The 13576-nt window shown below is 41.8% G+C and overlaps 1 protein-coding gene across 1 annotated transcript in view; it reads left to right on the top strand.

Annotated features, from left to right (window-relative positions):
* Positions 1 to 13576, top strand: part of PIK3C3 (phosphatidylinositol 3-kinase catalytic subunit type 3) — a gene marked incomplete at its 5' end in the record, with an annotated part of 107499 nt that overhangs the window by 4753 nt on the left and 89170 nt on the right. Inside the window, 3 exon segments of the mRNA XM_072413983.1 lie at positions 5788 to 5814; positions 9218 to 9304; positions 13025 to 13120. Of these exon segments, the coding sequence (XP_072270084.1) occupies positions 5788 to 5814; positions 9218 to 9304; positions 13025 to 13120 (210 nt within the window).

Raw genomic sequence — 13576 nt, 5'->3', positions numbered from 1 at the left:
ACATTTTTTTGAGTTCAGAACCTTGGGAACCATAGGGGAAGATTGGTGGAGGGAAACCAATATTGAGCTTAAACCTAACCTACAACCTAAATCTGAGTTGAGTGCCGTTTGCTGACTCTCACCAGTTTTCTGAATAACCAGTTGGCCATGGACTCGTCCCTTAGTTACGTTCATCACACAGCATGGGATCTAAGAATGATGCAATGTAGAATACGCATATCAAATTAAGCGCAGGATTCTTTGCATGTTTGATAATTGTAGTAGTGGATTGAGGATTGTAGTAATGGAAAGGGTAACACAGTGCTTTTTGTAAGACAGCTGCAAATGGGGTACAAATGAGTGGTCAAATTTTGGTTTGGAGGATGAAGTGGATATGACTTAAGCTGACCCATCATGTAGCTGTTTTAATGAATGGGGTAATTTTTATGCACATTTTTCCATCTGAATAGCACTGAATGATCATACAGATGTACATACTTTGTATCTATAAGCTTGCTGGTCCCTCTCTGGTATAGTCATAGAAGCAGCTCCTCACTGCAGCACTCCCCTTCCTCTGGCTTAGTTACTACCTCCTCCAGTCCTTTTCTGCTGCCCGCGTCTACACAATACAACGCCATTGATACTATGGAGCTCATGGAAGTCCGTGAAGCTGTACAGTGCAGGAATGGACAACAGAGAAGAACTTGTGGTGGGGGGATGTAAACAATGAACTGTGGCACTTAATATCTCGTTGAGTAAGGAACAGCCGAGTTATAGGGTGGCGGGGCAGAATTGTATTATGGGTAAATACACATATCCTTTACCATCCACAATCTCATCAATATTCATCTCAAACCAGACATTAAGGCATATGACATCCGAAGAAGAACCCAACATACTGCACACTAAGGGAGAGAGAATACTCGGGACGGGATTATTATTATGACACAATGTTTATATAGGGCTGACATATCACACAGCGCTGTACAAAGTCCACAGTCACGTTACTAGCTGTCCCTCAAAGGGGCTCAGAGACTAATATCCCTACCATAGTCATATGTCTTTATTACAGTCTAAGGTCAACGTTTTGGGGCAGGCCAAGATTATCAAATATTCCGCTGTAGGTAAGTAAAAAGGCATTTTTATTTTTTTTAGTGCCACAATTCTGGCAAAGTGGATATCTGTGGATGGGGCTGCAGGCTTTCCAGCGTAAAACAAGTTCCATTTAAAGTTGCATGCCATGCCAAAAATAAAGTTCAAATTCAATCCACCCCTCCCATTATGCAGGGGTTTTGCTTTCCTTATATTCCAAAAGCACATTTTGCATAAATCTGCCTTCCAGCTTCCTTGCCAGTGCTCTTTTTGGGCAGCAGGGTGCTAATTGTTGGGTGATGTGGAGTGCCCTTTGCAACGATGTCACACTTCCCCTGGCTTCTGCATCGATCTATCACAGCCAAAAGAATGTGTTGCATATCCAAAGGAGGGCTTCATAAATAGGGAAGAATCAAAGAGGGAAAAAGACTTAAGTCTTTGGGCTTTGTACACACTTTAATAATTGTCATTAAAAGGATCTTTCACAATCCTTTCCAACATCAAAAGACTGGACAAGCTCTGTACATACAGCTCCATTCTGCCCTATGGAGAGGGAAGGGGAGAGAATGACAGAGCGGCACCCCACTGTGCTGTCTTCACTTCCATTACGATCCTCAGGACGGATCCATGAATGAGGAGCGCTGTACACATGCCAGATTCTCGTCAGATAACAGCCCTGAGTTGATGATCATATGAGAATCACCTGACGTGTGTACATAGCCCTTAATGTGAGTTAAATTGTCCGGTGGTGAATCGGTCACTGCAATTTAGAACAAAACACTCGCCTGCATTGAATGTTTGGTAAATATCAGTATCACTGTTATAAATATACCCCATGGTGTAATATTCTCTGTGTTCTGGTTTTAGCCTCAGATTGCTGTGTTACAAGTAAAACCCTCTAAACAATTTGACAATAATACTCCCATCTTTATAAATGTTGTAATCTCGCTGTAAATCCCCTAATTTCACCGGACGCTTCGGCTTTCCTCCCATGGCAGCCGTTAGACGCAGCTCGCTTTTATATTTCTTGTTTTATTTATCCCTGCTCTGGCTGTTTTACGATATTCTACTTTTTGGCCTTCGCAATCTATGAAAAGATTTGAGGTTTTTGGAGGGAGAGGATTTGAGCGACAGATGGGGACAGACCAGAGCTATAAATATGTCTGATATCCTTCTCCTCTGATTTACAGCATCAATAAAGGGCGCCTTTGTTTTCATGGAATTGCAGCTTTTTTTTTATAAGGCCAGCTCACCTTCACATTAAAGAAAAAGCTAATTAAAGCCTCCACTTTATTGCTGCAGGATAAGGGAGAAGATTTAATGGTATCAGGGGCGGCACAATCATAGCTTCTTACTGCTACTGTCTCTGTGTTCTGGATTTTCTTTTAAAAATAAAAGAAGCCATGAAGGATAAAGAGAACCCGTCACAGGCAGTCATTTTTTTACAAAATCTAAAGATTTTTTTTTAATTCTTTTTGTGAGCCGTGGACATTAAAGCCCAGACCAAATTAATTCTGATCTCTGGGCAGCGTCATGTGCAGCTCAGCTTTGGTTGCCAGGGGCACCTGGCAATCCTGGCTTCCCTTGCGTGTGCCCGGGAATGAATTGTTCCATAGCAATCCTGGCTTCCCTTGCATGCGTGTGCCGGAAATTAATTACACCATTCCAGCATAAGACAATCAAATGGGACAAGGATCATCATCAGGAAGAAAAGGAAGATGGCAGCATTCTGCAACAGAATTGTGATAGGTGGTTTTAGTTCTGCTCTAAATGTCCTTTTTGCTCCCTTACTCAGATCTCTAGATCGCCCTAATAATTATTTACAGGATGTGAGGTTCTAGTATCTGCTATCTATGCCACTGATTGTATGACATTGACAATTCCTATGTCAATGTTTCCTCTCAAGATCCAAAAGAGATGTGTGAAATGGTGACAGCAGGACAAGGGGACAGTCAGGGACCGGCACATAGGCACTCCTGAATTATTAGTTTCTTGCACCCTTAAACTGTGACGGCAAGGGATTGGGAAGTTTACTGAGGTGAGTATCTATATCTTCTACGGTGTCCTCCCCAGAGATTTTTTTTTTTGGGTGTGGAGAAGCTGTAGGCTGGTGGTCAAAAAGGCAACACATGACAAAATCACTGTGGTCCCAGTTGTTGTCGCTGTAGGTAACCAGTAACCCCTATAATTGTCAGCTTTCTAATGTGCAACCCCCTTAGTATGTTCAATTTTTCCATCCTCTTTGTATTCTACCCCAACTGTCCAGTTCCCCTGTATTGTGACTCAGTTTTTTAGTAAGCACCCAAGACAGCCAGGTAGGTAATGAAAAGTGCCAGGTGGTGCACCCAGCTAAAAGGGGCCGGGGAGAACGCTATTTGTTTAATACTAAGAAAAATATATGGGGGTGTAGGATTGCTGATATTGCATGGTACAACGCATATGCTTCATGTATCTGTGTAACATGGAACACAGCACCATAGAAGTCTATTGAGATGTACTGCACAAGCTTAGGTAGGAAAGAAGAATTATGTCTGCTGTATATAAACAACCAGAGCAACCTTGGGCCATGCAAATAAAGATTGGCTTCAAGCAGCATCCTTATTCTTCAGTTAACTAGCTAAATCTTTACATCTCCATGTAGGACATATAATGCAGTCATTTAAAGGATATGTGCGCATTTGTATGTCTTTACCCTATTTTCTTAACTTTATTTAAACCACTCTCCTACACAGATGCCTATTTACCGTAATTCCATTGCCCAAGGTTGCTCTGGTTGTGTATATACAGCAGACATAATTCTTCTTTCCTACCTAAGCTTGTGCAGTACATCTCAATGGACTTCTATGGTGCTGTGTTCCATGTTACACAAAGATACATGAAGCATATGCGTTGTACTATGCAGACAGTATCTAAGATCTGCAGTCAGCTGATCTAACAGGATTTGGATTCCTATGAGAACAGGGAGGGTGGATTAGGTTAGGTCAGGGTAAGCTGGGGGGATGGAAGCTGATTTTCAGGGAATATAAAAGTTTAATTATTCTCCTATTATTTTTTTATCTTTCTTTTAGCTTCAGAAAAAAATATTTTTTTTTTTAAAGCTGTATATTACACTACTGGATTATTTATATGTCACACAATGTAAAAAGCAGTTGTTACCTGTCTGAGTACTTAAAGAAAAACTAAACTAAAAACTGCATAAAAAAAAAAAAACGTTGCACTTAAAAAACGCTTTAATCATCTCTTTGGTTCTGTACCCTGTAGTATCTCTTTTCTGCCACTAGATGTCCTCAATCTTCTGGGTGGAATAATACCCAGCAGAGAAAAGATGTGCAGGGCATAATTTACCTGCCCACTGAAGGGGTATCAGTATGGGGTCCTATTCTAGTATATTGAATCAGAAAAGGGCACTAGTATAATAACATTGGCGCTGCTTTTTGGATCATTGTACTGTGAGTGCCGGGAGGTTTGTGAACCATGATGGCTGCCCCTGTGAGCGTGTGATTAGGATCCAGCGTGGTAAGTAGCATTGTGGTCTCTAGAGTAGTAGCCTGCCTCTTTTTGCCACAAGGCATGTGCCCGGGGTCATGCTGGTTGTGTCTTGGTTGCATTCCTGTAGCAGAGATTTGTACCTCTTAATTGCAGTGCTTTTCATGAATGATTGATTTTTATTCATTTGCAAGGAACCACTGAATTATTCCACGCGAGTCAATTCCCTTGCACAGCCCCTCCATAACTGAGAGAAGAAAACAGCACAATGCTTTAGCGCAGTGGTCACCAACCTTTTCCGTCCCACGGACCACTAAAATCACCGGCAGCCGACTGTGCATACGTGGGGAGCTGGGGGTCACTCCAAGGGAGAAACCTCCCTCAGAGTGACGTCATTATGACATAACTCTCCCCACTCTCTCATCGCAGATCTGAGCCTACAATGGGAGAGTGGGTGGGTTGTGTCCACAGACACAGCCCACCCACTTCCCCGAGCCTGGGAACTGTACTGGGGACGTGATCCGCGGCAATGCCTGGTGCGGGGCCCTTCTTCTGACCCTGCTCCGGGGTGCACCGACCAGAGCCACGGACTACTAAAATGTTCTCACAGACGACCACCGGTTGGCGACCGCTGCTTTAGAGTGATAGCTTTGATTGATTAAAGCTCCCCAAGGCTGGAGGGGATACACTTTATCAGTGAAGCAGATCCTGGATTGAAATCATTTTGTAACCAGTCATCAACCCAGGAATTTGTTTAGGCCGGGTGGGAAGAAAATGTAGGCAAATAGCAGCCCCTGTATTTATTGTGAATCAACTCTTTAGTAACCACCCTGAAAACAGCCAGGTGGTCACTGAAAAGAGCTGGGTGGTGCGCCCAGTTAAATGGGGCCGAGAGAACACTGCTAACAAATAGCATATGACTTCCGTTCCAGTTTTGCTGGATCAACCAGCTTCACTGATAAGTGTATCCTCTCCAGCCTTGGAGAGCTTTATTAAATCAGGCCCTATGGGTTTATTAGAGCTTCTGCTATCACATCCAAGATTCCTGCAGCCAGCATCAGTTTCATGGATTTTTGGTGTTTTTTATTTTTTTTCACATGCATATATAATCCTTTAGGAAGATTATCATGGATTAAATAGTTTGGCCACAGGGTCTCTTAATATACAGCTGTTACATGAGTTCTTTGTATTTCACTTTGAGTTTTGTCTGATAAATTTTCTTTGATGCAGGGACTTGATAAGGAGCGATTAGAGGAAGTAAGTACCGATAATATAGCATGCACATTGCACTGGGTTACTAAGCTGCACTCACCGTGCTTTCTATAGAGTGCTGTGGTTTGCTGTCTGAAAAAAGTGTGTTTTTTACAGATACAGTTGGGTTTATGCAAGAATTAGAATGTGTTGCTTTCAGTTCCAATCATTGTGCTGGCTTGCCCATAAAATATTAATACATACTCCTCCCGCTATTATTTAACTTCAGACAGATGATTAGATTGCACCTCAAGATGCTGGCCTGTCAACTTGAACTCGCATATACTGTACTGTCTCCATATTTGAACTCCTGTGTTCTCCCTGGCCTCTTTTAGCTGGGCGCACCACCCGGCACTTTTCTGCCACCACCCGGCTGTTTTTAGGTAATTCTGAAAACCTGGGTAATAATACAGGGGAGGCCCCCCACCTACAGCTCCATCCCACCCAGCTTCTGCCGCGGATACTGGAGCCCTGTTGAGGCTTTGTTTAGTACTTTAGTGCAGAACATGCTTTGGGATTTGTCTTTGTTGTTGTTACAGGATAAGTGCTCCCAAAGCATTGATAAACGGAGGCGACCTTGTTCCGAATGTGGCGGATATTCACCGCAATGCCAAGCATAAACACTCTAACACCTTGCACTAGGAGGTTGCACTATTGGAGGTTGGGGTTTGCAATCACCTGCTAAGCACCTTAAAGTGCTAAGAAAGCTGCAGTTTTTGAAACCTTTATAGATAATGTCATGTGACCTATTTGGTATTTTCCAGCCCCCTATCCTCCTGACTCGCCTATATCCGCCCTACCAGTGTTTCCTTATCGTTTTTTTTACGTCATTTCATCCGGCACCAAATTGCAATTTTTCCAACTGGTAAATTACGCCAAACAAAAAATTAATACCCCAAAATTTCTCCTTCGTTCTTGTTCCGGGAGCAAGTCATAATTTGGGATTTTCCATTGGTGCCCATTCAAACACAAAAAAACAGTTCTGATGTTTAGTGATGTCTTTTTTTTTCAGCTAGATGGAGAGAAGCTGATCAAGTATGGGATACTGCAACACAAATATAATGCTTAACCCAGACATTTTTTTAAGCTGGGTGAGAAGAAGCTGTAGATGGGTGACTGATCAGTAATTGATTGATCAGTAATCACACAAAAAACAGCCAGGTGGGTGCTGAAAAATGTTGGTGCGCTCAGCTTAAAGGCACTGGAGAGAACCCTGTAATAGAGCTCCCAGTTGTCGGTGCCATAGGTACCCAGTAACCCCGATAATTCGGTCAGCTATCCACCTCTCCCCTATTCTTTGTTTCAGCTAACTCCCACCCCCCTTAGTATGTCCCATATTTCCTTTGTATTTGTATTATACTCCAAATATCCAGTGCCCATGTATTGTAACCGCATAAAAACAGTCGGGTAGTTACTGAAAAGTGCTGGGTGGTGCGCCCAGCTAAATAGGGCTGGAGAGAACGCTGGTTTTGATTCACAGTCGGTGTTCCACTTCATCACAAAGGTGTTTAGTAGGTTTGAGTTGAGATTTGCGCTTTTTGCAAGACATTCAAGTTCCTCCACACCAACTCTTTATGGCTAGGGGTACAGAAAAGCCTTCCTGAAACTTGCATTAAAGTTTGTCTAAAGTTCCTTTGTATGCTTCGAGTGGAGTGATGTCTGCAAAGCTTGATGGTGATATGGGTAAGTTCAGTATCCACATTTTTCCCCAACTGGTATAAAATTTGGAAGTATTGTAGATCAGAACCTAGTCAATGGTAGCAGTGTTCAGCCGAAAAACTTTGTTGAGCCGGGTGGGAAGAAGCTGTAGGTGGGTGGTAGTCCCTGTATTGTAACCCAACTTTTTAGTAACCGCCCAAAAACAGCCGGGTGCTGCGCCTGGCCAAAAAAGCCTTGAGAGGGCACTGGGTAGCCAGAGCAGATCTAATCTCCTCTGATAAAGGATTAGTGATAGACTCATCTAACATTCATCCATCCATAACCAAAATCTAGATTTCAGATAGGATGATCCCTTTATTTCCACTATTCAGTGTTTGTAGCGGTGCATGATGGAACTGATTTACCATAGCTGTGTCTTCTACTTACCTTGTCTACACTCTGTGCGTGGTATACCGTGTGGAGGTGTTGGCTCCTGTCTGCGGTCTGCTTGCAGTGAAGGTGGAAGCTGTCACTTTGCATGTCTTTTATCACTAGAGTGAAGGGAGCAGCATGTTGGTGGAATCACTGGAACAAAGTTTGGTGTGCAAAGCTTATTACATCTAAACCTAGGGCTGGGGATATTAGGCATCCATCAGTATTCAGTTTACTGGTTCCCTGAAAAGGTGGATGATTGCTGAGCTTCTGAGTCGCCTCTTGTAGGTCGAAGCAGAAGGGGCTGTTGGGTTACCTGTTGGAGGGGAGAAACGGGGGGACGCCCAGCTACTAAATCATGTGTTTGAGCTGAGCTGCTGGATTACCATTGGGATAGGGGGAGCTGAGCTGCTGGATTACTGCTGGGAGAGGCTGCTCATTTATGATTTGGTAAAAAAACGTTTTATTCTAAAAGGTAAGTATGTAAATTATTGCAGTTCATTAGTTTTCTCTTTTAGGTTGTCTTTTCACCTGGTGTAGCCGGGACTATTTTTTTGTTTTTCAAACTAATATAACCAAAAAGGAGCAAATTAGAGATATTTACTGTTAGGGTGACCAATTTGTAAATAATGTCCATAGCCGCCAATTCATTTAATGGAAGCTGGTCCTGAGGACAGATTCTATATTTTTACGGGTTTTCATTATCTGTGAAACACAATTTTTTGGCAAAGAAAAAAAAATACTCTATTTCCTCCAGGTCACAAGAATTATAACAGCTTTTCCTGTTTGTGTTGTGAAGATATTAATCTTGGTATTTCTGTTGCTTAGTGAATGCCAATACAGCTACTGAATTCTCTGCACAGTTTGTGATATGAGGCACTTTTGCAGATATATCGCAGTGTTCGACCCTGAAATGTTTTTTTAGCTGGGTGGGAAGAAGCTGTAGGTGGGTGGCAGCCCCTGTATTGTGACCCAACTCTTCAGTAACCTCCCAAAAACAGCCGGCTGGTTACTGAAAAGTGCCGGGCGTTGCACCCAGATAAGAGGCTGGGGAGAACTTTTATGGTGCTTATACAAGTTGTTTACCTGCTCCCCCTATGGTAAAAATGTTTGGCCTGGTGATTGGGTGCCCATCCCTGAGCACTGAATCCTGGGGGAAGGGGAAGAAGGTGACCTACCCCCCTGTACATAAAAGCCACTGGGGTCTTTAGGTTTTAACATGAATTTTGTAATATATATGCAATGTAATTACCCTTTTAATTAACTTTCAAATTTATTATATTTGCTGTGCAGCAATGTTACATTATTACCATCTAACCGATTTTTAGTTACCCTGCAGCTCACCAAGGCACACCGGCAAGGTCACATGGTAAAAGTGGACTGGCTGGACAGATTGACTTTCCGTGAGATTGAAATGATCAATGAGGTAAGTGTGCAGACAGCTCCGTCTTCTCTCCTCGCCACTTGTGACACCTCATCATTTATATCCATCAACCGAGCCGCTCTCCTATTGTCGCTGTCATTTCAACACTTTTAATGAAAAAAGCCTTTGTCATCAAAATGTATGAAATATAAATAGTCGTCTCTGCAAAGCATAATGGTCCCTCTTCTTTGTTATATTCTAAAACTGCTTTTGGGTCCTATTTATCTTTTTTATTATCATTGATATTATGCCCCAGTTATTCCTAAAATTAATGACCCACCTTTTAACCTTAAGTCTTAGAGCAAGCACTTACCCACCTCTAGTTTACCCTAAGTGGAAGTGCTTACTCCCAGCCTTTTATTGAAGTGATAGATTTTTACTATTATTAAAATATGGCTATTGTGTTTATGCTGTCTGTTTTTTTTTTTTTTGTTTGTTTTGCTTTACTCATTTTTTGTTTTCTCTCCTCTTTTCTATTTTTTTTTATTCTTCCTTTTTTCTTTTTTTTGTTCTTTTATTTTTAGAATAAAATGAAAATTTTTATTTATAGTAGAACATTTTAATTTATTTTTGTGTTTTGTTAACACAAAAAATAAAAACATCAAACGATTTTGTTTACAGATTCCATAAAATAAAATATTTTTCACAACACAATACTGATTAAAAAAATGTCCCAGGGGTTTATTTAAAAAGCAGCGAATCTGACAAAGAGGTTCTCTGTTAGAGAATGCCTTTAATAATTTTAATGAACCTAGAGCAGGCATGGGTAAACTACGGCCCATTAGGCTTTTTAATCCGGCCCATCAAAATATTGATGCAAAAATGGGTGGCCAACAATACCGTTCCCAATTAAACTGAATGTAATTTTAGGTAATGGCTTTTAAACGTAGTTTATCAGTTCATACACTCTCAATTCATCCGATGCTGGCCGGCCCTTCTGTCAATTTTAAAACTCATTGTTGTCCCTGAGCCAAAAAGTTTGCCCACCTCAGACCTAGAGGATTCTCCTCCAGAGAATGTTTGGTAAACGTCAGAGTCACTGCTTCATAAATAAATAAAAGTTGCATTACTTTGGTATATTAATCAATGACAAATCTATCAAACCCATAATGGATCTTGTCCATAAGGTGTAATAATGTACAAGAGCTGAACTATGGTTATACAGGCCAAAAATAAAACAAATGATTTGATGCAATTTTTAAAGGGGCAGTACCAGGTGGCGGACAAGCTCCAATCATGTGCTGCCGATGGAAAGACAAGTGTGAGGTCCAGCCTGTGTAATAACTGCCTCTGTATATGCAATGCAAAAATAAATGTAGTTAAAAATTATTTATCCATTCTTCCCACCATTGTTCCTTTCACTGGCTTCCATTTCACCTTCGAATCAAATTCAAGCTCCTGTGCTTTGCCTTCAAATACCTCCATAGTTCTTGTCCCACTTACCTTGCTGCCCAGATAGAAAAATACTCCTCCAATGACCTCCTCACTTATAACCTCATCACACGCACGGCTCCAAGAATTTCCTAGAGCTGCCCCCACTCTCTGGAATGGTCTTCCTCGTCCTATTCAGCTTGCTTCTACTTTCTTTTCTTATTTAAAAGAACACTCAAAACACATCAAACTCGTCTTCTGTCTCCTAAATCCTTACTACGTCCCGCCACTCCTTATCTCTCCTCCTATTGTGATACTTCCCCCACCTCCTAGATTGTAAGCTCTTCAGGGCAGGGTCCCCTCCTCTTTCTGTGTCACTGTATCTGTCATTTGAAACCCCAGTTTAGTGTACAGCGCTGGGTAATATGTTGGCGCTTTGTAAATCCTGTTTAATAATTGTGTTCTGCTTTAAAGAAAAATATTGATCCAGCCCCATAATCCAGCAGCACACAGACGCCTCTATGAATGGGGTAAATGACACGGGCGTAGTAGAGGAAACTTTGAATTGATGTCATAGCATTAACTTTGCAGAGACCTTGTTTGATGTGACCTAGCGGACATATTCCTTACACATTACCAAAAAGTCCTCAGACCAGCTCTTGTGTTAATTAAACTCTCCTTTTATTGTGTATTCTTTTATTAGACAAGACATTTAGAAACTTCCTTATAAAATCTTTATTGTAGCTCTTTCATAATGAGCCGCACGACACTAAATGTCACCGTCTGCATTTAGGGTAAAAAGTCTTTCCAAAGTTACTCTTACCGGGGGCTGAAGGATGAAGCTGCTCCCTGGTTATTTAAATGGAAACCACAATTTTTCAGCATTTAATTTTCTGCAAAGTTTAGCTGAAATTTTTGACATTTCAATTTTTTCATTTTTTTTCTATAAGTTTATGATGAAGTTTTGAATAAAGAATTTGAAGGTGCTTCTTCCAGTAATCGTCTGTATTTATTGGAGGGCAGGCAGAAAAATAGGTGAAATAGGTTGGTGATAAAAAGTGTTATGTTCTATGACCTGGGACTTTCAATTGGACAGCACACATCCACAGACTGCTGATTAGGCAGTGAAGGAGCAGCGGGAGACAAAGGAGTTCCTAACCTGGGTGGCCAGTTCTGTAAACCTACTATCTCTGCCATATAGCAGATCATTGACTGCCACTGCAATATCAAGATAGTACAATCATGTATACATCTCAGTCTGCAAATCAGACAGCACAGCATCTCATTGACCACCACTGCTTCAGCACAGTTTGATCATGGACACCCGCAGACTGCAGGTTAGGTAGTGAAGGAGCAGCAGGTGAGTCCTTAGGCTGGGTGGCCAATTTTGAGCTACTGGAATTCCTGCCAAATAGCTGATCAATATTTGTCAATGCATCAACAGGATAGTGTAATCATGGATATACCCCAGGCTGGTAGTCGGACAGCACAGCAGACTATTGACCACCACTGCAGCAGTAGCACAGTTTGGTCATGGAAACGCGCAGACTGATGGTTAGGCAGTGAAGGAGCAGCAGGAGACAGATGGGTTCTTAGGCTGGGTGGTCAGTTGTGAGATACTGGAATCCCTGCAATATAGCACAGCAGATCATTTACCACCATTGCTGCAGCAGAACACAGACGAACACCTAAAGCAGAAATTAAGTCAGTGATCAGGCCGGGACTTTATTGCAAAAGGGAACAGGTGATGTCCCATCTGTAATAAGCATTTTTGCCTGGCTGATCATTCGTGGAACTGTCAAAATCGCTGCAATTGTTGGTAGGATAACCTGCAATCCAAGGTCCTGCTGGGGCTGAATTAACTTCCACACTTGTGCAGGGAGTTTGGCCAGGCCGGGATGACACATCATGGTGGCCAAAGATCCCAACTAAAATGAGAAGGGGGATTATGGAGTCACGCTGCAACAGAACCGGCATGGGTGAGCATAGTGGGATTTTGTTCCGCTTTAAGCTAGACGGCCAATTCTGTGACTTCGGCATCCACAGTCACATCATTGACTACCTTTGCAGCACTGAATAAGAACACACCCCAAAGCCTTCAATTGGGGAGGGAAGATTCAACAGAACACAAATTTGTATTGCTTACTTCCACCTCTTTCCTGCCTGCTTGTTCACTATTGGCACATGTGCACTGGAACTGAACCGGATTGGTTCCTGGTGCTAACTCTTTTAGTCCTTGATTTAGTGCCTGCTGTTTTATCAACACTAGATGATGTGATTTCAGAGTTATCATGCTGTGCTGAGTAAAACAATTTTTTAATATAGTATTTTTTTTTCTCTTTTTCCCTACAGAGTGAAAAGCGCAGTTCCAACTTTATGTACCTGATGGTGGAATTTCCATGTGTGAAGAAAGAAGACAAGGAGTATGCCATTGTTTACTATGAGAAGGTATTTACTTTTTTACTCTTGGGTATGATCTTTTTATTTACAGTGACCAGCAGCCTATCGGATAACAGGAAACCAGTTGTGATTTGTATCATACTTACTTATCATTTTACCTGCGGAGGTTTAGTAGTATTGTGATATGTAAATCTTTTTGGGTCAGTAAGTGGTGCCGGTACTTCCTGGTTTGTCATTGGTTTCCTGGGTTAGATCTTGGCTAACTGCAGAGAGGAATGATGCTGGGTCACTGAAGACAAAATCTGCATTCATCCCAACTAATCCACATTTATTTAAATCCATACCCATTGCAGAAGCAGGAGGAGTAATTACTTGGGGCTCATCTGCAGGGAGAAAACCAATTCTTTTTCCACTCCCAATGACTTCATCTATATTCTAGAGTCCACTCTTGTGCCTACCAATCATGTTACTATTATTATTATTATTACACAGTATTTATATAGC

This window comes from Pyxicephalus adspersus, chromosome 6, assembly GCF_032062135.1.
Source record: "Pyxicephalus adspersus chromosome 6, UCB_Pads_2.0, whole genome shotgun sequence".
Lineage (NCBI taxonomy): Eukaryota > Metazoa > Chordata > Amphibia > Anura > Pyxicephalidae > Pyxicephalus > Pyxicephalus adspersus.
The sequence above is the reverse complement of the archived record's forward strand: the minus strand, read 5'-3'. Positions and strand labels throughout refer to the sequence as shown.